The 27,309-nt window shown below is 42.5% G+C and overlaps 1 protein-coding gene across 1 annotated transcript; it reads right to left on the bottom strand.

Moving 5' to 3' along the window:
- Positions 1-17,647: 17,647 nt before the first annotated feature.
- Positions 17,648-20,611, bottom strand: LOC307232049 (zona pellucida sperm-binding protein 3-like; the record flags this gene model as incomplete). Its single annotated transcript, XM_080002930.1, has 8 exons — positions 17,648-17,712; positions 17,856-17,865; positions 18,008-18,085; positions 18,183-18,300; positions 18,613-18,790; positions 19,003-19,106; positions 19,367-19,479; positions 20,219-20,611. 8 exons carry the CDS (start codon positions 20,609-20,611, stop codon positions 17,648-17,650), a joined length of 1,059 nt encoding a protein of 352 aa, XP_079859056.1.
- Between the last annotated feature and the right edge of the window lie 6,698 nt (positions 20,612-27,309).

The following is a 27,309-nucleotide window of genomic DNA, read 5'->3' as shown; positions in this document are numbered from 1 at the left end:
AGTTGCACGAGGAGATTTGTGATTTCATGAAAAGGGAAAGACACAACAGAGCTCCGGGACAAAAAATCTCTGCGTGAGTTGGCGTTTCTGTGTGACATCACGAGCCATCCTAATGCGCTCAACCTACAGCTTCAGGGGCGGGAGCGTGTGATCACAGACATGTACGCTTCAGTGAGGGCTTTTAAAACCATGCTGCGCCTATGGGAGACGCAGATGCTGCAAGAAAACTTGAACCATTTTCCGTGCTGCCAAACCATGAAAGTGCCGGTCTCTACCACCATGTTCCTCAGTACACAGTTCTCCGAAAAACTTAGCATATTGGTGCCGAATTCACACGGCGATTGCCGACTTTGAAGCCCAAAGAAATAGATTTGAACTGTTCAGTAATCCATTTGCAGCTGACGTGGAAAACGCACCATCAACCTCCAAATGGAGCTGATTTAGCTCGAATGTAGTTAAACACTCAAGGCAAAATATGATGATGTGGGCGCTGCACAGTTTTCATGTTTCATCCCCGACACAATGCCCTCGCTGCGTACCCGAGCTGCTCAAATGCTCTCTATGTTTGGCAGTACATACCTGTTCTCTTTGATGAAGATAAACAAAACGTCACACAGAAGTCGTCTTACTGACGAATCCTAAGGATTTCCTCAGCCCAGAGCCTGACCCCAGACATAGATGAACTTGTATCCAAGAGGAGACACCAAGAAAGTACTTTATTAATCCCTTGGGAAGGTTCCCCTGGGAAATTAAGTTTCCAGCAGCATTTTTACAGTACCGTGAAACAGAGAGTCAAAGACAGATAAATAAGAGCAAAAGTTTAAATATGAAATGTAAAAGAGCAAAAATGTAAAATATAAAAATATGAAAGGCAAAAGGGCAGTAATTAAAAAAAAAAAATGAAGTGTTAAAGCTGCATAATTGACACAAATGTCCAAGATGGATTGTATAATGGTCAAGTACAAACTGCAGTTATTGTTCAATTGTATTGTATTGTTTAAAGTGCAGTTATTTATTGTCCATTTGTATTGATTAAAGTTTAAGGTGTGGTTATTTATTTTATTATTGTTCATTTGTCTTGTTTGTTTAGTCTGCCACGTTCAGGACTCCTCCTAAGAAAAGTATTACAGAGCAGCAAACTTAGCTTTAATGCATGTTTATTTATTTTTTTCTTGCTACTACAGGGCGTGTGATTTTTCTTTGAAGTAAATTAATTTCTGGCTGTTGTTGGCCTCGAGAAAAACATTTTTTCACTTTAAATTCCTCTGAAAACACTGCATAAAGAGCCATAAGAAATGAATGCAACTAATTTTTCATTTATTTAATGATTTATGTTTATAAGAAATAACTTCTGTGCTGTGTTAGTTCCAGGTTCAATATATTCAATAAGGTCATTTCAATTTGTTTTCAATAAACACTGAACCAGTCCAGCCCGTGACTTGGAGCATTTTTTAAATTTTGGCCCACTGTGTATTTGAGTTTGACACTCAAATACACACTCTGCTCCAGAATCTATAATTAACCAATTCTATTGGAAACACAAGACTTCAGGAACTAAACTAGCAACAATCCAAATAAACAAAGACTGTGGAGGCCAAGCATCCCCAAACTTTAGATAATGGTCTTTCGCAGACCATCTTCATTTTATAATGCTTACAACTAGAGCAACTATTGAGACAAACAGAATGTCAACATTTATCTTTTTTCTTTTCTTTTTTTTTTTATGAATGAATGTAAGCATTTATCAATATCTGATCTTCCATTCCTTATTGAATCTACAAAGAAACATTATTGCATTAAAAACCCATTCATTACAAGGACACTGTCAGCCTGGTGGAAATTCAACAAATTCTCAGCAATTACTCTCCATCTCCAAACAAATTCACTCAAATCTGGCATAACCCGGATTTTCTGAATAAAAAAAACCCAAAAATCTTCTGGTCATGTTTACATGTTTTATAAAAGTGGAATTATTTAGGAGTTAAAAAGTGCGGACAACAAAACAAAATGTGGTCTCTGTATATCAGTCTCGATGTGTCACTTAATATAAAAATGGGTGAATGCCAATATCTTCAGAGTTCTTGGAGTTATTATGTGGGCTAACAACAACCCTACCCCAGCAACAATCTGAGAACCTGTTTGGGGCCTCGTTTATTTTCTTTTCGCCCCTGACCGAATTTGCAGGTAAACTTCAGCATCTTGTCCATTGCTACTGGCTCATACTCGGCATCAACAACCTCAACGGACTTCACGTCATCAACTTCTTCCGTTGTAACAACGATGGGCATATCGTCGGTCTCCTCCAATGGTTCTTGAAAATATTCCGTTTCATAGTCACATTCAGGTTGAAAAACACACACAAAGGAACACGATTCTGGAAAAATCGAATTGTCCTTCTAGAAAGGTTTTTCAACTTATTTGGCTGCTCCTGGCGATTTTAGAAATGCGCGACAATGGGGGTTTTGCTGCAGTGGGTCACATATAGGCAATTTAAACATCCCTTTTCCAGAATATACAAACTCTTATTGAAAAGAGATGACAGTTTGTCTTTACCATCCATGAAATGGGAAAGAGAATTTGCTGTTTGTGGTGTGGGGAAGGTGCGTTTGAGCAGCCACATGTGTCCTGGGTCTAGGTAATTGGGGCCCAGGATCAGAGTGGCTGCATGCCTGTTGCTGTTGTTGGTCTAACAAGCGACAGTTAAAACCCCTGTCCCCACACACACTCAGGAGAGGAGCCCTTGTCATGACACATTTCCATCTGCTCCTGGATTTATTCAACATAGCCCAATCTCTACAATAAACTGTGTGTCTGAAACCCCATCGTCTTTGTCTCTGTGCCAGAGATCCCTGAAAACCCCACTTGGGTGGCGTGGGGTAGGCGAAACCACCACACTGTTCATACCAAATCCACTTCTGGAAGCTAATTAACACATTTTCTATGACCCGCATTTCCAAAATGCAACTCATCCAGGACAAGATTTTGCACGGAGCACATGTCACTCAACACAAAATGTTCGAAATTGGTTTCCTGGATGAAGAAATTTGACATCTGGCCCACCTGTCCCAAGATTTTCGACCAAGAAGCTAGCATCCCTTTTGTGTCACAGCAATCCAGTTTCCCCGTCTATATGTCTCCTCAGTGATCCCTCTTCAGTTGACCCACCACCAAAGCACCAGCAAGCCATTTTGATAGCCTTAACAATTGCATAATATTACTCAATGGGGACGTCAGGGTGTGCTGTGCCATGCGCACTCGGCTACGTGATTGGGCGCTCAGGGCCAGTGGCCAGGTGGGGCATCTAGCCGGTTGCGGTTGGGTAGGCCTCGCCTTTGTGCGTGAGGCCCGTTGCTCCGCAATTGGGGCAATGGGGCCGGTTTGTCGGTATTGCGCCTGACTCTGGGCCTGTGGTCCGTGCCGCTGCACTTGCGGGTGTGTCTTGTGCCCACACATGGAGGTGGGTTGTATGTGTGCGATTCGGGGGTGTAGGGTCTCCTCGTGCTCTCTGGGACTGGTTTATGCTCCTTGGGGCCATATGTGGGTTTTGCTTCGTGGGCTCCCAGCTTCTCTGGGTGTTGGGGGGTCTGTTATGGCAGCAGGAAATGGTGCTCGGAGCTTTCCTATGGTCTTGGACCTTATGCTCCTCCTAGATGTTTCCTTAATTTGCTTGTGTTTTCTTACACAAGCAAACACACACACAAACACACACACACACAAACACACACACACAGACACCACCAGCACCTGCTTCAAACACACCCCCGAACACCCTCCTGATTATATCCTTCTCCCTTACTGCCTATGACAAGAAGAGGCCACGTCCGGAATTGCTGTTCTAATTTTCTTGGACTTTTTTATGTTTTGTTGATACGTGTTGTTGTCTGATGTTTCTATGTTTATGTTTTTTTCAGGTACATGTACATTCATGTTTCTTTCTATGTTTATATGTCTCACACATGGTGATTCTACCCCTCTTGGAGAACTAATGATGATTATTTTTTTAGAGACCAAAACATGGTTAGACCGTTCTCCAAAGAGGGAGTTCGGTGGGAGGGTCTTGTGCAACAAAAAAAGCTGTGCTCTTGAATTCAAGCAGTTCTTGATGATTAAAGAATGAATATAGAGTGGCATTCACCATCCTGTAAAGGGAGAGGATGCCGGCGGAGTGGAGAAGAAGTGTACTTGTACCCATCTTCAAGAATAAGGGAGAAGTACAGAGCTGTAGTAACTACAGGGGAATAAAGTTGATCAGCCACAGCATGAAGCTATGGGAAAGGATAGTGGAGGCTAGGTTAAGAGGAGAGGTGGGGATCAGCGAGCAGCAGTATGGTTTCATGCCAGGAAAGAGTACTACAGATGCAATGTTTGCTTTAAGAATGCTGATGGAAAAGTACAGGGAAGGCCATGGGGAGTTGCACTGTGTCTTTGTGGATTTAGAGAAAGCATATGATAGGGTGCCGAAAGAGGAAGTGTGGTATTGCATGAGGAAGTCGGGGGTGGCAGAGAAGTATGTAAGAGTCCTACAGGGTATGTATGAGGGAAGTCAGACAGTAGTAAGCTGTGCAGTTGGCGTGACAAAGGCATTCAAAGTGGAGGTGGGATTGCATCAAGGATCAGCTCTGAGCCCTTTCTTGTTTGCAGTGGTGATGAACGGTTGATGGTTAACAGATGAAATCAGGCAGGAGCCTCCGTGGACTATGATGTTTGCGGATGACATTGTGATCTGTAGCGTGAGTAGGGAGCAGGTTGAGGAAGAGCCTAGAGAAGTGGAGGCATGCCTTAGAGAGAAGAGGAATGAAAGTCAGTAAGACAGAATACATGTGCCTGAATGGGAGGGAGGGCAGCGAAAAGAAAAGAGAATGCAAGGAGCGGAGGTGGAGAAGGCAGAAGAGTTCAAGTACTTGGGGTCGACCATCCAAAGCAGCGGAGAGTGCTGGAGAGAGGTGAAGAAGAGAGTACAGGCAAGGTGGAGTGGGTGGAGAAGAGTGTCCGGAGTGATCTGTGACAGAAGGGTTCCGGTAGTGAGACAAGCTATGTTGTACGGTTTAGAGGCAGTGGCACTGACAAAAAGGCAGGTGGCTGAACTGGAGGTGGCAGAGTTGAGGATGTTGAGATTTTCATTGGAAGTGACAAGGATGGACAGGATTAAGTATGAGTATATTAGAGGGACAGCTCAGGTTGGGCAGTTTGGTGGAAAAGTGAGAGGGGTGAGATAGAGATGGTTTGGACATGTGTGTAGGAGAGATAAGACTTACATTGGGAGAAGGATGCTGAGGATGGTGCTGCCAGGCAAGAGGAAAGCCAAAGAGAAGGTTTATGGATGTGGTGAGGGAGGACATGCAGGCGGTTGGTGTAAGGGAGGAAGATGCGCAGAACAGAAGGTGTTGGAGGCAGATGATCCACTGTAGCGACCCCTAACGGGAGCAGCTGAAAGAAGAAGAAAAAGATTGCAGGTTGAGAAGTTGAACTCCACTTGCAGACTAACTCTGTCCTGGATGCAATGGCATACAAATACTCTGTGTTGTATGCCAAGAATATAGACAGCTCAGGTAAAAAAAAAAACAAGCCTCATGCTAACCCACTTCAAGGCCATCAACAACCCCCTCCTCAACCCACTGCAGTTTGCCCACAGAGCCAACAGGTATGCAGTCAACATGGGATTCCACTTAATTCTCCAGCACCTAGACTCCGCTGGCACCTATGTCAGCATCCTGTTTGTGGACTCCATTCAACACCGCCGCCCCAGCTCTTCTCAAGGATAAACTATCCCAGCTGAGCATGCCTGAGCCCACCTACAGGTGGACCACTGACTTCCTGACGGACAGAAAGCTGCACATGCGGCTTGGGATCAAATTGCTGAAGTATGCAGATGACAATGCTCATCAGATTAATCTCCATTGGGGATGAGGACAGAAAAGAAGTTCACATCCTGGTTTCCTGGTGCAGCCAGCACAACTTGGACACTCTGTAAACTGTAGCGATGGTAGAAGACTTCAGGAGGAGCCCAGCCCCAGCCTCCCCTCTCATCAGGTGTGACTTCCCAGTTAACACTGTGGAGGCAGATTCCTGGGGACAATAATTTCACAGGACCTCAGGTAGCTGGAGAACATCACCAGCTGAAGAAAGAAATTCAGCTGAAGAAATTCAACCTGCCACAGAAAATGATGGTCGAGTTCTACAAGGCCATCATGGAATCCATCCTCAGCTCATCTATCAACGTCAGGTTTACTGCTTCCACTCCCAAGGACAAATGTAGACTGCAGCGGATCATTCAGTCAGCCAAGAAGGTCATCGGATGCAACCTGCTGTCTCTCCTGGACCTGTACCGCTCCAGGACCAGGAAGAGAGGAGGTAAGATCATTGCTGACCCTTCCCATCCCACTCACCATCCCCTCCAAAGACTTCCATTTGGTCTTTTAAGACCAAAACCTCACAGCATGAACAGTTTCTTCCCCTTGGTTGTGAGGCTCACAAACAAGCCCCCTGCCTCTCACGTATTCTGGGACTTCCACTTCCCCCACACCTCCCTGTCTTACACACACACACACACACACACACACACACACACACACACACAGACACACACACACACATACACACACAGACACACACACACACACACACACTAGATGTAAAAATAAATCAAATCAAATTTAAGCGAAGACTGACGAAAGGTATTAAAAAGGGCACAGATGAAATAAAAATGATTAAAAAACTTTTCAAGGAACTTTTTCAGTTTCTCCAACATTCCTTGTCAGTTCTCAAGTGATGCTTGAAATCCAAAAAACAAAAATCGAAATAGAACACCGAAGCGTTGCATGGCAGCACCATTGCTAATCTGCCCTAAACACAGATCGACTCTCTCACGGTCTGTAATGCTCAGAAACGCTGCCAGGATCTCCGATTTGTTGCCTAAAATGCACATTTCCACCCTGTGAGTAGTAGGTGGGCACTTCTGGTGCTGAATAATCATCAAGTCACAACTTTTCTCAAAAAATAAACATTTCCAAAAAATAAATAAATAATGAGAAGATCACATTTTCTTTAGGGTAATGAAGATATTGATTTCCATTTAACCTCTGGCTCTCACTGCAGCTTCCATGTGGTCACACGGAGACATGGACATGGTCCGGTTCTCCTCCTGTTCCTCCATCGACTTCCGACTTTGAATTGAATAGTTAATTAAGAAGCGCAACACTTTCTGAGAGCTCCTGCCCACGCATAACTTCTTCTTCTATCTGCTGCAGGATGGATCATTGGCTGTTTCTTCTGAAAACTGCTGTCCTTTAAGTTTAAACCTTGTTTGTTTGCATCTGTAAAACAATAGAATTGAACAAGAAAACGGAATTCCTAACAAGAAAGGGAAGTGAGAAACAGAAGCTGAAAGGCCTTCAGTAAAACATACAAAACACCACTGGAGATGATCAGCAAATAAATCAGATGACAAAAAATGAATAAGGAAGCAATCATTTGGGAAATGGTTAATATGTGACCCACCGCAGCGAAACCCTCATTGTTGCATGTTTCCAAACTCTCCACGAGCCACCAAATTAGTTGAAAAAACCTTTCTAGAAAACAACCTTTTCCAGTTTACTTACTGAGACGCTGAACAGCACTGAATAACGCCAATCGATTGTTTCCTTTAAAGCAACCGTCCAGGTGAAGATCATTCCTTCATATTCCATGTGATGTGAAATCACAATGTGAAACCGTTTTTATAGAGTTAAAACCTTTAAATCTTACTACCTTTACACACACCTGGATACATTGTTGGGTCGGCGGCGTATACCAACAAAGAAGAAAAGTTTACGTCACTTCCGTAAACAGATGGTTAAAGCGCAGACGAGGAGCCTTCGATTTCTCTTGTCTGTGAAAACATTCATCACCGTGTTGTTATGGGTTACAAGAAGTGGGTGGCCGAAGCTCTGAATCATTTTGCAGATTTAAACCTGAATGTGACGATGAAATTGAATATTTTCAAGAACCACCAGAGGAGCCCGACGACAGGCCCATTGTTGTTACAACGGAAGAAGTTGATGAGGTTGGTGATGCAGATTATGAACATATAGCATTGGACAAGATTCTAAAGTTTACATGTAAATGTGGCCAGGGGCCAAGAACTTTGAAGATATTTGTACATGTATATATTAAATGACACAACAAGTTTGATATACAGAGACTAATATAATTGACAGACTGTACATGCTTGCATTTATTGTGTATTCAACCTGTATATTACGTCCACTCATTCACCCTAGAGGGGCAGAGATTGCCCCATTCTGCAGGATGTCAAGTGGCCATGTGGCAAGTAGCCATATGCCTCTGTTGGTCCTCCAAACCTTTTGCATTCTTGGAGCTAGCTCTGTAAAGCCAAGTGTGGGGGAAACTTTGAGGGTGAATATCTCAGAAGCACAGTTTGCCGCACCCTTGTCATTAACAAGCCATAGCTTTAAAAATATTTGCTTGATTCACACAAGTGACACCTTGTTTTGAAGCTCTGTTTCCCCACTTTCAAATGTAGACAATCCGGTGTGTCACATATACACAAATACAGTGTCGGCCGCTTATAATGATCACGGTTACAATGATCACCCGCATATATGGATCGAAAAGCTTGGGACAGAATCCTTCCTATGGAAATGTTGTTTAAATAGTACATTTTGGGTCTTTTCATACATGACACCATATGGACTTTTTTTTTTTTAACTATGGTAATTCAATTTTTTTCACTTACTTCCAAAACACTTTGCCTCACGGCAACCTCTCTGCTGTGGGGAATGATTTCCTTACAATTTTACATTTTTATTGAACACTTAAATTCTATCAGACAATCATTTCAAGTTTAAAATTGATTAAGACTGATTAACAGGCAGGTGTAGAGCAATCTTTGTTAAACCTGTATTTGTGTAATTGTATTAATGCTTCACAATATAAGTTCTTCAATATACTGCGAGTGGATAAACAAGAGAACCCATCCATGCATGATTCAAGAGAGTTTCACCACTAGATGCTTGTGTGGACGGATGGGACAGTTGCAAACGGGACTTGATGTCTTCAGCCCATCAGGAAATCAATCAAACAAACTACCAAACAAAGATTTGTCTACCTGTCTTGGGGACATTTGGAAGTCTGTTTCACTGTATGTATTTCTCTGTGTTGCATTCTCATCTTGCCTTCCCTATTTCAGTTCACTTCTGTTATACCGTCTCAAAACACTGTTAGGGAAATTAAAACTGCAGCTGCCACTCAAAGCCTCAGGCAAAAAACAATTCATACTGACTGTTCACCGCAGGCCAAAACCACCCTCAGGCCACCAGGAATGTCCCAGTGCTCCCAAGGGGCTGTTCACTTCTGGAAGTACTCAATTAACTCAACTGTACACTTAGATAGTGGCCAAATAGCACAGAATTTGCTCATAGTCTGAAAGGAGACGCAAAGCCACGCACAAATAACCGCATATCACTGAAGTGACTGCTTTTCAAAGAATTCAGCTTGTCTTTCTGCACTGCTTGTATTGGCTGTAATAAAATTACTGACACACCCTTAGGTCACACATCACCCTGGACAAGTAAGCATTTGCAGTGGATAAGGAGGCGTCTGTTTGGCTAATGAGGGATGATAATGGGCCTTGCGGGGCTGACTGGTCCTCCTCTCCCCAATCCAGTTTGCTGCTAGCTGCCATTGATTTCCATTACCGCGCTGGACTGTCGCATTTCTCCCATCTGACAGATTAGTGAGCTGGAACGTTCGACAGTTTTGGATTGGATAAGAACGGTGCCGGTTGACTTTGCTTGAGACAACACGGACAGCCCCATAAGCCAAAGGTCACAGGTTCAAATCCTGACCACCATCTGAACGTTGTCAGACCAAAGCGAAGGAAGTAGCACATGTTCAGGCACATGTTCCAATGGGCTGAAACCTGCATAGTTTCTACGCTTTTCATTATTTATTTAACTCCCTCGCTCTATTTCAGGCCTTTTTCATACCAGTTATTCTGACAAAGGTATGTTTTTTTCAGCACTGCCACCATTCAGTGAAGCCGACGACTTAATTGATCATGTGGCGTCCTGGCCATGCAGTGCATCATTTCAGGCCTTTTTATGTAGCAGCACAGGCATAATGTGACTGTAGTCTCACAGACAGATCTTCTGAGAAACTGAAATCTTCATCGGCACGGTAGATCGGCATTACACTTCAGATAGATGTGTAGACCTCCCATGACACATTCTGATCATCTCAAATGCATCTCTGCAGTTGCACACAACAACAGGTTGACTGCAAACCGGTATTCCTCTTTTACCCCTCGTCCTCTATGTATTGTGTGCCTTGGCTCACTGGCTTGTTGGAAGGAAACTCAGCAGAGTTTGGTTTGAATGCAATAATTGTTTTATTAATTAGTTCAGTGGAAGCAGGGAAAGTGCAAATGGTGGCGGATGTAGATTGCCCTCCATATGGGAACTCTGGTGCCTCCTTCGCTGATGCTCCTAAAAGTACTAGGGATGGGAATAAATAAAAGTACTGTGGCAAGCCTGGGTGACTATTTAGGCAATGAAGTAGCACACGGGACAAGAAGGTGTACAACGAAGTACACGTGTCGCAGTATAGAAGTACGTTCAAGTATTGAATCTCTCTTTCCTCTCCACGGTAAACTTTTGTTTTTATACCCTTTCATGATGCACGCTCATCTTAATTCATCACAAGCTCTAAACAGATAGGGATGGTTGAATGAATTTCTCAGTGGACTTCACACATTGCTTTGTTTGCTGCGAACAACACACCTACACAGATGCGGATATAATTTCTGTTTTGTTTGCTTTTTCTGCCCTACGTGGTCTCTCCTCTCTGAATCATTGCTCTTAACAGCATAGTTGGGTTGAATGGAGAGAACAAATTCTGGGTTTGTGCAAAGTGTGCTTACCAAATAAAGGGATTTTTTCATTTCACTGCCAGCTGTGGAAGGGACAGCGGTCGTAGTGTCTCTGATTAATGCAGTCAGTCTTGCTGACTTGGACCCAAATTTGCCTTAAATATCATCAGGGCCTGATTGGATGACGTGAACTGTTTTTTTTTCCCTTAGTCAGAAGTGCTGACAAGCTCCTCAATAAATCAACACTACATCATTAATGCGCTGGGAAAATTTCACCCTTGAATGGGCAACTTAATTCACGCGCAAAAAAATAGAAGGGAATAAAATTGGTTCTCTTTAGTCCAAATTTGGTCAACTGGATGGCTTCCAATGCACTACAGGAAGTATGGCACTACAGGAAAGAAATCTGTTCAATTGTCCATGTCTTAAACCACAATATTTTGAACTACTTGTGAGTCTTGAAGTGTTCTGTACTACAGTGGTGGAAGAAGAACTCAGAACATGTTAAGTCAGTGAAAGTATAACATGTAATACCCTGACACAAAATTACTACAGTAAAAGTGACCTTTCCACATTGCCATGTCTACTTATATCAAAGTACTTGCCATTTAGTGTACTTAAAGAATTAAAAGTAAAATATCTTCTCTATTCAGTGTCCTGATATAACAGAGCTTATAATACAACATAAAATGGTACTGTACACTTTTTCTGCAGATGAATGCTAATGCATATCTTGACTAAAATATACCAAAAAAATTAATAAATGGTGCCAAATATAAGTATAAATTCCAATTTAATAAAAATCAATAATGTAACGCAACAGTGTTAGAAATGTAGCCTTGCATGTGGAGTAAAAAGTACATATATCTGATTTTATATGCAATGGAGAAGTAAGTAAGTACAGATACTTGACCGTAGTTAAGTACAGTCACAAAGTACTTTCCATCTCGTATGTTCCGTTACTGTGCTTGCCAGTGGTCCTATGTCAAGTCAAACTGTTTTGAACCCTAAGAGCCCTGGTTCTGTGTCATGTTATTTATCGACTGCCACAAAGGCTAAATCCAGGAGTTTAGAGTAAAAGGTTGGGACGTCTGGATGACACGCTATCCCAGCAAAACAAGGTTTGTCAGTTTTTTGGCTGCACACACAGCGTCCCTGTGGTCTAATCCCCTAAAGCCAACATTGTCACTGGGCATCGAGCTGTGGTCACCAACGCTCGGTTCTGCTTTCCTTTCCAAAGCTCTGCAGAGTTCATGTTTGTTTGTTTGTGCGCGGAGCTGTCGGCTTGGGGGGGAAGAGGCAATTAAAAACTGTAAACCACTGCCGTTCCACTCAAATAAACAGTCATTAAAAAGGTGGACATTCAAAGTGGTGGGCTGTCAAACGGAGCAGAGGGCAAGGTTTTCATTGCTTCTTCCAGGAAACAGGTAAACCAAACTCGCTCGACTTGGTTCCAATAAAGAGATATTTTGATCCAAAAGCAAATAATTTTGAGTAAATAAATGATCGGAAAGAAAGGAAGTACATCTATAATTATTCTATAGCCATGGAATATAGAAAAAAATAATGCTTTTATTATTTTGTCAGCCACAGTTGACAGCCATGGACGGCAGAAATCCTACAGAACCTGCTGTAATCCACATATAATTGTATTTGTTTGTTGTTATTACTTGTTCAGTCGGAGCAGCTGTACTTGCTTCATAGTGGAGCGGTTGCATCTTTTATAACATGAATATCTTTGTTCAGTGACGTATCTGAGTTAGGGCAACGATTTGACAATAATACAGTCACAGTTTATTTCTTCTTAACTGTATGACCAACAAATGCTCTAATTCAAAGTTATTGAATGTTTTACTTATTGAAAAAAATCCCCCCCCCCACACACACACAAAACACACTCACACACTCACACACACACACAGATACCATGAAACAATAGTTATACTATATAGCTATAGTTATGCAGCCCTTCATCCGGAGAAATGCTGTGAAAAGTCATCTTTGGGTTCTTAGCTGTGTGTTTGGTTCCATTCATTATTGGTGCATGAACGGAAGCCTGGGATTATGCTTTGACCTGGAGAAAATGGTATGTGACATGAATTCCATATGTTTGGATCTTTGATGAAGGGGACTGGGTATGACTAAGAAAATTACTGTTGTGATGCAATGTATAGTTCATTGGGACTTGGAATGAGTTATATTGTGTTTGCCAAGATTAGACAGCATGTGTATGTTTTGGTGTTGAATGAATGCACTTGCAGTACACTGCATTTCTGCTTATGCGTGTATGCACCTGTCCAAATTCAGCCTCATACCGTATGTATATACGTATACTGCACAGTACAATCCAATGCATTCAATTGTAAGAAGTGAGTAGCGATTGAAGCCTCCCAGCACCTGCGTTTGTTTTTTTTTCCACAAACGGAAACATCTATAGGAAGCAAGACAGGTATGATGTTTGTGCAGTGATGGATTGGCCATCTAGCAATTGGGCAAATGCCAGAAGGGCCGCATTACTCGGGCTGCCGAATTCCTGGCCTGTGTAGACTGTGCGGCCCCTCGGCATGTTGGGTGGGCACATAACATGTATCAACATAATAATTAGTTTCAGCGCTGATATGATGTCACCTTTAAAGCATTGCCATACCTTCAAATCAGGGCACTTAATTGTATGTTATATATACCACCCAAGTCACATGGAACTACGGTCACGGTTGGTGGTAAATTGACAACAATTTGAGTCAAGACTCAAATAAAACCATTAAACTAATTGACTTTGACATGTTGTGTTGCATGAAGAGTTGTTTTATTTGCACGCTCACAGTTAACGTTGCAACATGCAGATGTACGAGTGAATCACCATACATACATGCTGTGTCATCACCATATGTCATCATCAATCCCTTTGTCAACTGTTTCTGACTCAACAGTTCCCGTCACCGTCGCAACTGCCGAGCACTCATTCTCCAAACCAAAACTAGTACAAAGCCATCTGAGGAGCACACTGGGACAGGATAGACTGAGTGGATTGGCCACGTTATCAGCCGTTCGACCTTGGGCACAGGGTAGGGTTAGGGTTAGGGTTAGGGTTACATCAATCGAGCCATCTAGTAGCCGCTTACCTCCGAAGTCTCTGGATAGCTGCGGCTCGACACTCAGCGTTTTATCTGGTAAATCGCTATCACATGCTTTTTATGTTCACATTTGGGTAGGGGTGGTGTTGGGTTTGTTTGTGTGTGTGTGTGTGTGTGTGTGTGTGTGTGTGTGAGTGTTGAGAGAGAGTCAGAGCCAATGAGAGATGTGGGGGTCGTCCTGTCAATGCGATCACCATTCATCGCGGCAGTGGCAGTCCTTTAACCACAGTCAGTTTATCACTCTGCGCTTCATTAGAGGACTTCACTAACTCTCCCACATCACACTCTCCTGGTTCAATATGTGGCTTTCAGAGACAGGACGACATCCAATTCGTTTACAGGGTGTGACCGTGGTCAAGTCTATCTGTACAGTTCATTTAAAGTCCCTGTAAAGCAAAAATATATCTGAGTTTGTCACACCACAGAAAATAGTGTTATTTACCACCCAGCCAAGTTTTAATGATTAAAAAAATCGCGAGGTATATTAAAATAGGTTTCAAAATATGAAAAATGAAAAAAAAAAAAAGGCAGTTCCCTCTGTTCTAATCGTGTTAAACGTTTACACGTTTAAGGGAGAGGGACCATGGCAGGTATGACCACTCCACGTCATCGAGTCATGATTTTGCCAACGCAAAATACGGTGAGGAACTGTTTTAGGGTCTAACTCCACAATTCAGTCTTTTCACATGTTTTCAGCAATTAAATTCTAACATGTATAATGTGTTTAGAAACAAATCACTGATTTCACTTCACAGGGATTTTAATACTGTATACATTAATGTTAGTCAGTTTTTAAGCTTTAAAAAAATTAATAAAAAGCATCTTGCATCTCCTTTTCGAAGATGCTCGAAGCGGGAAGCTTCCATTGTAGTCATATGTGTCTGAATGTATAATTTGTTATGAACATTTTTTGAATAACAGTAACATCAAATTTTATTTCAAAGTACTTTTTTGCAATTGCTGCAGAACATCCGGAACACAATGATGTCTGCAGCAGGTTGCCAGTCCGAAACCTCTGTACCATCAGCAATGCTCTGTGTTTGACATCTGTTATTTTGTGACCAGCAGCATCAATTCGATCGATGCAATTGCACTATCACGATGACTTTAACATTTCCGAAGCAGAAAATCCTAATATTTGACTCTTTTTTTCCCTGGCCTCGCCACCTAAACACGCCTGGTGCAAAAAAGCGCACGCACCCGCGCGCGCACGCGCACACACAGGCCAAGCTGAGACCCAGGGGACGCTGAAAGAGGGGCAGTGGTGCATGGGATCTCTCATTAGCTGAGTGGTAGCCATGCAGCCAGCCTCTCGCGCAGGCCAATTACCAGCTTGTAAATGAGACTTTGACTGACATCCCAGAGAGGGGAGTCTCAGGAAATGGCTGGGAAATTATCTCTGTGATGAACTGATGAAGCCTTTCAGCCGCAAGACTGCGCTATAGGTGGTGGTGGGCAGAGGGGCCCCTTATATTGCATTCCAACACAGCAGCTTTGAGGGACAAGAACACACAATGACGCACGCAACACCCCGGAGGTGCAAATTAGATCGCTGGAAAGGAGAAGGTTCTTGAAAGATGAACTTAAAAATGAAAGAAAGAACAAGACCTTCAAGGGCGCTGTGAGCGTGCATTTTGTGCTGTCAACAGTTGTTGGTTCCCCTCATTAAGCTTCATGGTGAATCATTTTGTTCAAGTTCCGTTCATAGCCTTTTTTTTTGTGAGCACTTGAAAGGGCGGAGGCATGCGGGTTAATGAAGGCGATAAAAAGGTTCATTGTCTCGAGGAGATTGATGACTTCAACTTGCTGACGTTGCTGCTTGGTTCACAAAAGGTGAAGTAAATCCCATTAATTATATCAGTCCCACATTTAAATATTAATTTAAACAGAGGCTGGGGAACAAAATTCAATACTATATGCTTTTGTTTCCAAAGTATTTAAAACCTTGATTTTATCGTAAACAATTTATTTTGATCAATTTGGGTTGTCTGGGGCTGAGGAATGCGGTTGTTCAAGTACAAGTTTTCCAGAAAACGATAAAAAAGAATGATAATCTGAATGATTAAACTGTAGACATAAATGGAATAAATGAAGCTGTCGTGCTTTAAGTGGTTGCGCTGTGTGGTATAAAGTTCGGCAGGACTTTGCTCCGCATACGAATGTGTTTGAATGTGTAACACTAAGTAAATGCACCAGCATTTTTTTGAATCACATGCTCTAATACTTTCACTATGTTTTCTCCCTATTAAATCAGAATAAGCTCTGTAATTGAACTAGATGAGTGTAGTGATGTGCTATAGCGTACCTTTGGTGTAGCTCGCTATCGACTCTGCAAAGATCTATAAAGTAATTTGCATTGTCTCAGGCCATGGATTTTCTCCGGGTAATTTGAGATGTACTCAATTTCAATGAAACAGGGTACCACCAGTGCCCTTAAGCGTGTCCTTTAATTTTATCAGCAACACTGTCCTTGGTCTTGACTTTATGAAAACAAGTTAATCAGTTCACATACTGATGTTCCCTAATGTTAAACTATGAGTGATTCCTGAAGTGTTCAAATTGGGTGGTGGTGTAAATAAGTCTACATACTGAAACGACCCACTAGTTATAAACAAATATGTAAAAGCAGGATCATTGGTCCTCAGTTTCCTTGGGCATTTAAACTGGTCAAGTTTGCATGAGTTCAGAAGTGAAACAAATCAAAATCTACTGAATAAGTGTGGAGATGTGAAGTGGAAACAATCTGCCTAATCAGCCTCACCACTAAATTTTGAAAAAAAAAAAACCTAGTTTGATGTTGAAACTTAAAGCATTCTTGTGACAAAAAGTTCAAAACACTGGCCTAAATGTCAGAATTTAATGGCCCATCGCTATATCCTGAAGGTCCAGCTCAGGAATCTCAAAATGCAATGCAGATCAAAACAAGCCAAAGAGTAAAACAAAATGGATGAACTCCGCCTCCTGGATGGTGAAGCCACCCGGTCTAGAGTTCATGCTGAGCTAGTGGTCTCAAGTAGTTAGTGATGAAGCACTTCGGTGAATGGCTAAGTGTATTTAATGATATTGCACCCTGTTCACTTTGGTGAACAGGGCCACAAATGGAGTGTGTGCACCATTGACTGCTGCAGATAAGAGTCAGACTTGTGGCTTCGACAGGAGCAAGTGTAATTATACAGGTTCAATTTTGCAAATGTTGCACTCTGCGCCCATGGTGGTTTTAAACTTATGATTAACATGACTTATGGTTCATTTGGTCAAGGCATATGACTGCTTTGTCAGAATTTGTAAAATCAGAATGATGTTAGGCTATTTTAAGTGGTGCCCCCTATTTCCACCATCCTTCTTGAAATAGATGCCTGGAGCTGTCAAAATAACTTTCGTAGCTCTTACAGATAGTCAGGTGACCAAGGGCAATCTCAGTTAGGAGCCACTGAAATCGCCCAAAACGGCATACAGAATGTAACCCTACAATATTAGAGCATTACAAAAATGTGTTCTACAACAAAGTGAAGAAACCAACCCTGCCACTGCAGTGGTGCCAACTGTGGATTCCAAGACAAAATTCATGAAGGAAATAAGATTATGCCTCATGTTTGCTTTATTTGATCCAATACACTTAATGACAGTAAGCATTGTACAGGGCCCATCACTTGAGGGGCCTATCCTTGATGCCGATGGGACCAATTGCCATTTCGTTTTCCCACTTGTCACCTGTGGACAAAGACATTAATTACTTTGAAACATTTACGGGAAAAAAGTCAGTTATGATACATACCAGGTGCAGAGAGTGCTGCAGAGGCGCTAGTTGAGCAGTTAGTGTCACAGCAGTTGCAGACATCATGGCTTCCACTTGCCTCCCGCCACCTGTAACATCACATTTTGATCTTTAGACCCAATTAATGAATTCAGTACAGCAACAGATAGCTTTCACTCAAGTTACTTGTTGATGACACTTTACCATTCATTCTTAGTGACCTGCATGATTTAAACTGTTTACATACCCAACTGGGAAGGAACAGGCCTTGTTTGTCCTTGTGACTGGAGTATCTGTTGTGGTGGCTCTCAAGCGGCAGGTGATGTAGATCTTTGAAAAGTCATTGTGTTATTGAATGTCAAGTAAAATGACGAGACCCTATATCCAGCTCTACAAGTAGAGAAAACATCTGACTGGGCCAACTTACTGTGCCACGGTTGTCCTGCTCAAACCTAAAGGCTTCAAGCTGGAATCGAAGTTTGTCATCCTGGAAACGAGGAAGGAACTGGGAGGCGGAGCCTGTCAGTTTGCTGTCCATCAGACACCTGAAACACACAACGCAAACAAGTGTAAGGACACAAGAGCAATTAAACTGACAAAGGGTGTCTATACTGCAGGTCTTGGTGCTCTCATTTCTGCCATTATAATATTGTGTCACATGATTATAACTGAGGCAAGGCACAGATGCTAAACAGATTGTTTTGCACAATACTCTGCATGTCTGAGTTACTTGAAGCTTGTCAAGTTTTTTTTTGAGTTAGACATGTGACTGAACTCAAACCTGTTTCCTGTAGTTGCTGGACAGCTTACCATTTAAACCAAAAAAGTACTGGCTCATGGTCAATACTCAACCTCACCCATGGTTGTCCAGGAAGGAATATCTTGGGACTGTATCTGTGTTTGGTATCAGTGTGGCCACACAGCTGTCGATAAACACACGCAGTGGAGTGTGGTGAAACTGTTTGACTGTTGCCTCAATGTTAAGCATGTCACCGAGATGATACTCAGTGGAGGGTCTCTCAAACTGCCAGTCACCTGGTGGAAATGAGTGAATAACCAGCTTTAGCACACTTCCTGAATTCGATAGCAAACAGAAATAGTTTCCTATACCGTCTCATTGTCAGTTAGTCAAAGTCCATGCAATTCCTGGGGTCAGCTATTACACATTGCTGAAAACAAAGTGACTGTTCCCCATTTTAAATGGTGCCTTTTAGTTTGCCCCAACCATGAAGTAAGACAATACTTACTTGTCATGAGTGTCAAGGAGAATTTAAGGTTTTCCTCTGCAGTTTGTGTGTCAAGGAAGGGAGCCCAGGTAGGAGACACACCATTGCTGCTTACATCATGTTTCCTTAATTTTAAGGAGAAAAAACTGTCAGGAACAGTTATAGTCGATAGTGGGCTATGACATAGAAACCTTTAGTAAATGCATTGTATGAAACGGCAGAGATCCGGCATCACTTCAGGTTGTTTTGGTTGGTAGTGGCACACCAGCCTCAACGAACAAGCAGCTTGCCAAGAGTAAATAAGTGCATTGTTGTATTGAACAAATCTAGTCACATGCATGAGGTTAAGCATTGTTTCTAGTCGGGGAGGCTAAACTCCGCTCACCTTGGGTAGTGACAGTCTACATTGGTGTCAACCTCCCTGGTTCGTACAATGCCGGCCAGAGCACTTGGAGTGTAGTGCAGGATGTAGGAGTAGACAAAAGAGTCCTCAGACATCTGAAAGAAAGACATGTAGTCAATGTGATAGATTTCTATTAATGCTTCCATCTGATCATAGGGATATTATTCTACTTCCATGTGCTCATCACCTGAGCACTCTAGGGGACCAAGCAGCCTTAACTGAACCTTACACAGTAGCGAGTCTTTTACATCAGTGTTGATAGGGTGTCATCCTGTAGAGGTCTTAAGACACCAGTCTGAGGGTTGTGTGGATGACTGAGACATTACACACCTTTCTATATAATAGTTCCTATAATGTTAGGACTTCCAGAGCTTGTCAAATCTTGAGCCAAATAAGCATCTTATTCAGAGTTATTTGGGGAGTTCAACAGCACACATGCAGTAGGTGTGAAATGCCACAACAAAATGAAGCCAAAAGCACAGTGAATACCACCCCCGTTGGCCACTGAGCCTGTAATGGTCTGACTAGTACCCAAATGCAGGCACTGAGGCAGATGCAGGATTCCATAAACAGTAGCACTTAATGCAAGAGAGTAGGCCTTGAATATGACTAAACATGAAACCTAAACAGCAGGGCAAGCAACAAGACAAACTAAGACAGGAAGTCTAACTGAAGGCCTAAATACCTCTGGACAGGTAACAAAGGAAAAGACCAAACTAATTATACCAACTACACAGAAACTGATAGAGCCACTCCCAATTGACTTGAGAAATGCTGTCAAACCTAAACTATGTTAAAGTCAGTGTGAAACATAAGCAAATACCAGCCACTTACTGTCAGCTGGCTGCCACAGCCATGCAGTGGTGAGTCAAAGATGAGCGTTGAGGAACTTTCACCGGTTGGAGGACAGTCTCCCAGCGTGATGTCAGAGGGCAGGATGGATTGTCCGATGCCAAGCAGGTCTTTCTGGACTTCTACCCGGACAACGTTTTCCCCACACGTAACAGTTAAACTGTTGGCTGGTTCTGGCTGTCTCAGTGAGAACTCAGGCGGATACGTGTGCTCCTCAACTGGGTCTTTCGGAAACCGCCAGGTCAACGCTGGGTGAAGGCTCTGTTTCTCTTGAACATCCACCCGTGCCCTCTCTGGCTCCTGTCGGGTCTGCTGCTGACTTGGCTCTGGTTTAGAGCCCTCTAAAAGCCTGAGAGGCTGCAGGTGCGTTGACATGGCTACTCCAGGCTGCTGAGGGTGGGAACCCCACCGCAACGGTTTCTGTGATGCAGCCAACACACAACAAACACTTACGAAAACTAATTTGACATGCACTTCCATGTTGGCAAATAGCATTGCTCTTTCACTCTGATGACAAAGGCATCTACAGAAGTCATTATATACACTGGCTCCACCCACTGGTTTTGATTAGCCTAACTAGTCTTCAGACTTGTCTTGTTAAACACAAGTGGCTGATTGACAGGCAATATGCCACCATGGGAGGTAATTCATGTCACAGAGGATGTTTTATGAGATTAATTCCTTGTTTTGGTATCGTCAGCTTTAGATATATTTCATAGGGCTCCCCAGTTCTTCAGTGAGTTTCTTTATTAGCAACCATAAATTTGGTATAGTGTTATTCATAGCATAGAAAAATCATTCTGTAAAGTTATACAGAGAAAGACTTCTTCTACACAAACATAGTATATGTAAGTTTTTGACAGTGTGACAGGAAATCAAGGGCATGCATGTGTGTCAGAACTAGGATTCCCACATTTATAAAATGTCAGAAAAAAGGTTGTCTACAAATTAAACGTCAACAGTGACATTGAAACCTAATGCAAAACAACAGAAACACTTCTCTGAATCCGACAGTGAATCAGAATCCTTACCTTTCAAAGCAGCAGCAGCCGATGGAAATGTTGAGACCGACGTATAATACTACTACAACTACTACTACTACTACTGCTACTACTACTACTACTACTACTACTAATAATAATAATAATAATAATAATAATAATAATAATAATAATAATAATAAAATATAGCTGCAGGCAGCAATACGCAGGGTTCAGCGTAGTCCACCCTTCATTAAAGTTCAATGGATGAGTGTGCTTTGCCTCTCTGTTCCAGTGTGTATTGTGACTGCAGAAATTCATTTGTTCCCGCCTGGTTCCAGGGTAATTCTATGATGGGACGCTGTTTGCGGCTGTAGGTGGGTTTCCTACGCCACAACTTACGGTGGTTATCATTCTGAAGTACGGCTGCACGATTATGGATGAAATGATAATCACGTTAATTGTATTCAATATTGTGATCACGATTATTCTTCACTATTATTAATCCATTTTGGTGAACAGAATTCTGGCAATTTATGGCACTTTGTAAATCAACAGAAAACTGCCTCACAATAATAATGTATTTTATAAACCTATAAATAAATAAACTAAGTTAAGTGGTTTAACTGACTTCAATTGTAGAGGATATATAATGAAATAAATTGTGGGTGATGGGCTACACATTGTTGCTGTAATTGTAACAAATCTTTGGGGCATCTGGAAGGAATGTTCATTTTATTATGTAATTTCTTATGGTTATTGTTACCAGTAATTTGAATTTAGGAAGACTGTATACATTGATATCTCTGGAATGTATATAAATTCTGACAGTTATGTTATTGGGTTTTTATTTTGTAGAACTTACTCAGGTGCGTGTCAGTTGTCCTCAGAAGCGTATATATTTATGACATTTAATTAGCTGCACTTTGTTTCATGCAATTATCTTCTAATAATTTCACTAAATATTTTTCAAACATAATAAAGTTGAATAGTAATAAAATGACCTGTCACTTTGTAGCTTTGTACGGTTCAGAGTTTGTATCTTATATTCCTTTAGTTAAAGTCCAATTGCGACTCCATCTGTGTATCACTAGACTGCAGTGCTATCACGTGATCTGCGTACTCCGTCAACGTGCGCATGCGCACGATGCACACCTTGGTGACGATGTGATTGTTGATCACAAACTCCATCCACAATACTGAACCGCCAACCTGGATGAAACTGGATAAAGGTCTGATGTCCGTCATATTTGCACGTGCCGCCATCTTGGTGAGGCCCCGGTTGTTGACAAATCACTGCAATGCTTCTATGTGACCCGTGTGAGCTGTCATTTTTGCATCTGCACACGTTGCAGAGATGATAAAAAAATGCAGTTCTTTGCTAAACTATTCCACAATAATGAACCAATCTGAAACAAACTTGGATGACAGCATGTCAGGACTGCCCTGAATACACATTATATTCATCTTGTCTGTGAATGCAGCGGATCCATGAGATTGAGTGCTGATTTTCCGAGTTTGCTTGAACGTGGCATAGGCTCCTCCTGGTCTGAGGTCTTCTGGTTGCTTGTCTCACAAAGCAACCACGATGTGGTCTACACAGCTCAACCCTCCTGTCTTTAAAACAGCAGTCCATGTTTGGCTGTAAACCACAACTTATCATGGTTAGAACTCACCGTGTTGTCTGTGGAAATAGAGCTGCACTCTCAGTGACGGGGGCTGTTTGGTGCCGTGTCGGGCCCGTCATTTATTTGTTGAGTTTGTTCCTTGGATTACATTACAAAAAAAGTGTTATTTCTATGGATAATAACCATTGCGCGGCTTTCATTTTTCCGACGCCTCGCTGGATCTTGAACCCATTACTAAGTCGCACATTTCAATGTTTTTATGGGACGCGCTGACAATTTTTTTAGGATTCATTTTTATTATTTCTTTCATTACTCCAGCAAAGTAATGTGAACCACGGATATAAAATATCAATCAAACAGATCTACTGACATCTACCAGGTAAGAAGCTATATAAATAGACATGTAAATCGATAGTTTCATAACGTCTAAAGACTACAGCGTCTGGACCGCACACTGGACACCATCCAACTGGACATTCTCAATCGGAATCTGTACATTTATAGTAAATGCTATGATGACGTCACCAATCGTCTTTCTGTAAATCTCATCTTGTTCATTTTAAAACGAGACGTGTGACATGTCAGTTAACCAAGATGAACCGAATATTTCAGGTCAAGGTTTTTCGTTTTTTCTTCAATATCTGCTCTCTATGTGGATCGATTTGGATAAAACTTAAACCACGGGATCCTTGTAACATAGTGGTTTAAAGTTCAAGTTCAAGTTCAAGAGATTATTTGTCACATACATGCACATATGGTCGTACATATATGCAGTGAAATGTCATGACCGACACCTCAACCATGTTCATGTGTTATGCCAAAGTTGGTGTTTAATAATAGCAATAATGATAAGGGGCTGTCGAACAATAACAATAGTGGGCTGGACCAATAATAATAACAATAATAATAATAATAATAATAATAATAATAATAATAATAATAATAATAATAATAATAATAATACTTGTTATTAGTGTTATTGCTATTATTATTAATAATAATATTAGTTTTAGTAGTACTAGTAGTATTAGTCGTACCAATTATTTAGGTTATCCTTTTCGTTTGTTTTGAAGTTGAAATAATTTTCTTTATAATAGCATCAATCAATAGAAAGTTATTGTCAAGTATGTTAAAGTTTGGCGTGGATCATATAAAAGCAGCATTATTATGAGATATGGTGAAATAAGTGGAGATATCTGTCGCTGATGACACCTTGTAATGCTTCACAGCTCAATTCCCCTCGCTTCAATTACTTTTATAATAGACCAATCTTCTCTCCACTCAAAAGCGTTCCTTTTTCTTTTCACTTTGGGTTCTTTTTAAAACTTTGTCCTCCCCTGTGGTTTACAACATCATTTTCAAACTTCTGCCAGTTCAGTGAAGTTGGGAGCCTCGGTGTCTGGTTACTTAAATACTTTCATGCTTCACATTGCCCCGCTCGGTGACATTGTGCTTTCAAGAACCTTTTTGCTGCGCGTTAATATTAATTTGTTAATTTGAGTTATGAATTGTAGGGCTTCTTCTGGCAGAAAGACATTTCCCCACAGTAGCCTTTAATGACCACCCAACAATGCAACAAATACATAAGGAAGGCCAAGCAGTCAACTAATGTTTGCTTTAAATGTTGTGAAAAACAATTTGTTGAAATATGAAACTGAATGATATACGGACAATGTAATAAGCTATATTTTATCCAGTGGCCTCGTTGAGATCACACAAATGTGATTTTTCAGTATTTTAATAAAACAACCTTGTGGATTCAGACAGATAGATAGACAGATAGATAAAATAGTTTCTCTCTCTCCCTCTCTCTCCCTCTCTCTCCCCATCTTCTCTCATTATGGTTGGATCTCACAGGGCCTTGGCTTGCTGTAACCTCCAGGGTGCCGCTAACGAACCATCATTGCTTCATTTCTAGAAGTAGGTTGGGCCTCCAACGGAGACCAAGGCGGTGACCCGTCACAACCCTGGGTGGAGCTGGTGGAGGGTGTAGGAGGACTAGTGTCTGAAGGTGAAACCGTATGGGAAGTAAGTCTCTGTGGCCCTCTCCTGGCAGATTCCAGAGTACTTTTAAAGTGTCTCAGACCAGACACCAACTTCCGGTTAAAAATACAAAGGCATTCCATTGAGGTCAGAGGGGAGTGAGACAATGTACTGACCTTCACTAAACATACACAGTACAAATACACACATACACATTTATTTTTGGCTGTATTTAGTGCCACTCCCCTCTCGTAACTTTCTGTTAAATGCTCTGTTATTCAAATTATTTCACTGAGGTATAATATATTTCAAGTCTCTCTTTACAAGAATATGACAATTATTTATATACATATAAATAAAAATGAAATATAGGCATATATGTGTTTTATTATTATTTATTCATGCATTTACTTGTGTAAGCTGTAACTGATCTAAATGGCACTGATCTGAGAGTGCACGTTTCCTTGGTTGGGTGCACACTGCAGCGGTTGAAGCACACTTCCACCCCACTGCATCATTTCCAAACGGAGTTAAACAACGTCTCTGCAGCACAGGCCCAGCGCCAGGATGAAGTGACTGAGGGGGCAGTTAAAAATGGCGAGGGTGCAAATCGTTTTATACAGTAAAACAATAGGTTATCATCCTCCTATGCCTATTTCTGCATTTCCTTCATGCTGCGGGTGGCAATATAGTGGCAGTTTAGACGAGACGCGAACAATTCCCTGCCGTACCTTTGCCATGTGTTTGTGCGCCATAATATGAAATAGGAATATTTGGGGGAGATTGCCAGATCACCACCTAAAATTGGTCTGGTGGTAGGTTTAATTAAATGTATTGATTTAACCGCAGTGGTGAAGCCAGTTTTGGAAAAAAATGGAATTAGGGCCGAAAGTTCTATTTACAACCACGAAAAGCAAGAAAGGCTGAACCGAAAAAAATAGTTTTTTTGATCTCTCCTCCGCTCCATTCAATAGCGGGGACAGTGCCGCGCGGCCCTCAGGGGCGGGGATTATGGGAGGGACAGGGGGGTCCGGACCCCGCCTTCCTGGGAAAAAAACGTGGTCCCCCTCCACGCTGCCTGTTTCCTTATGTAACGAAACAGGCAGCGTGCGTGATGGGGACGTGGTTTCCATCACTCCCTCCGTCACACTCGCTCACTCTCCCTCCGTCACAACGCACAACAAACTGCGCCGTCCGTGGTTATGAAATAACAGCGCTGCGTCTCAAAAAACATGTTTGAGTTCTGTTTGTGCGCTGGGAAAATAGACTGGATCAGACAACCGGGTTGAAATATTTTATGGGATGAACTTAAAACAAGGTGTTTCATTTCTGTTGTGTATCTCGGAAAAAAACAACATCTTTTGTTGTTTTTGGTGTTTTTCTATGGGGCACACACAACTTAAAGTGGGGGCAGAAAATACAACGGAGGGGGCAAAGCCCCCTCTTGCCCCCTTGTGGCGCCGGACCTGCTGCGACGCGCTCGGTGCTAATGAGCTCACCCTGCGCGCCGCAACGCATTCTTTTGTGACGCTCAGCCATCAGGTGAACAAGCCCCTCGATGAGCGCACTGCTTAATTGCCAGAAAGAAAATAACATCTGCCCCCGACCATCCATCCCAAGCTCTCGATTGTCGGCAGCCGCGTGAAAGACCCACATCATTTCCCCTCCTCAATCTGGGCGCTTTCCGCTCTTTCTTTTCACACTCGGGATGGATTTGTTGTTGTTTTTTCTCAGAGCGCTGCTCTCCATCACGCTGTGATCAAACCCGGGGAGGTAAAGAGAGGGAGGAGGGATTACAGCAGCCACCGAGCGGGAGGAGAATGCAACCCCCCCACCGAGCTCTGCCTTTCCGCGGTGAACGGTGTTGCCAGGCGGAGTCAGATGCGCCTGCGAGGCGGCCGGCGGGGGCCAGGAGTCAGGGCGCCGGGGCTCGGCCCAGCTCGGCTGAACTCGGCTGAGCCAAGATGAGCCCGCGATGCCGCGCTTGTGCCGTGGCTTTGATCTCGCCGCCTGCGACGCGCTCCGCTTCCTGTCCGCCCCCGGGAGCGCTTCCTGTTGGCGGGGTCGACGGGGGGCGGAGGTCAGGGCTTGCCGGCGGACGTGGCTTCGGGCCGTCCACCCCGGAGCAAACGCGTCAGCCGGCCTTTTTTAACTCGAGGCAGAGAGGGTGTTCGTTTGCTTTGCACGAGGGACGAGAGGTTCGACTCTTCTTTCGAAACTTGACGAGCGGCTCTGTAAAAAGATTCGTTCAATTCTCAATTCTCAACTCGATTCATTACGACTCTTCACTCGCAGAGTGGGCGAGGACTTCTGGTGAGCCAGGAGCGGCGATTGGCTCTGACTTGTGAACTGTTTAATTGTTTAATTCTGTCAAAATGATTTATTCAGGCGGAAGAACACGGGCTGTAGATCCCAAAAACCTCTTAGGTTAATTCTCTCAAAATTATTTATTTTGGCGGAGAAACGCAAGTGGGAATCGCAA

The sequence above is a fragment of the Zeus faber genome (genome assembly GCF_960531495.2).
Source record: "Zeus faber genome assembly, chromosome: 6".
Lineage (NCBI taxonomy): Eukaryota > Metazoa > Chordata > Actinopteri > Zeiformes > Zeidae > Zeus > Zeus faber.
Note: the sequence above shows the minus strand (reverse complement) of the source record. Positions and strands in the feature narration are given on the sequence as shown.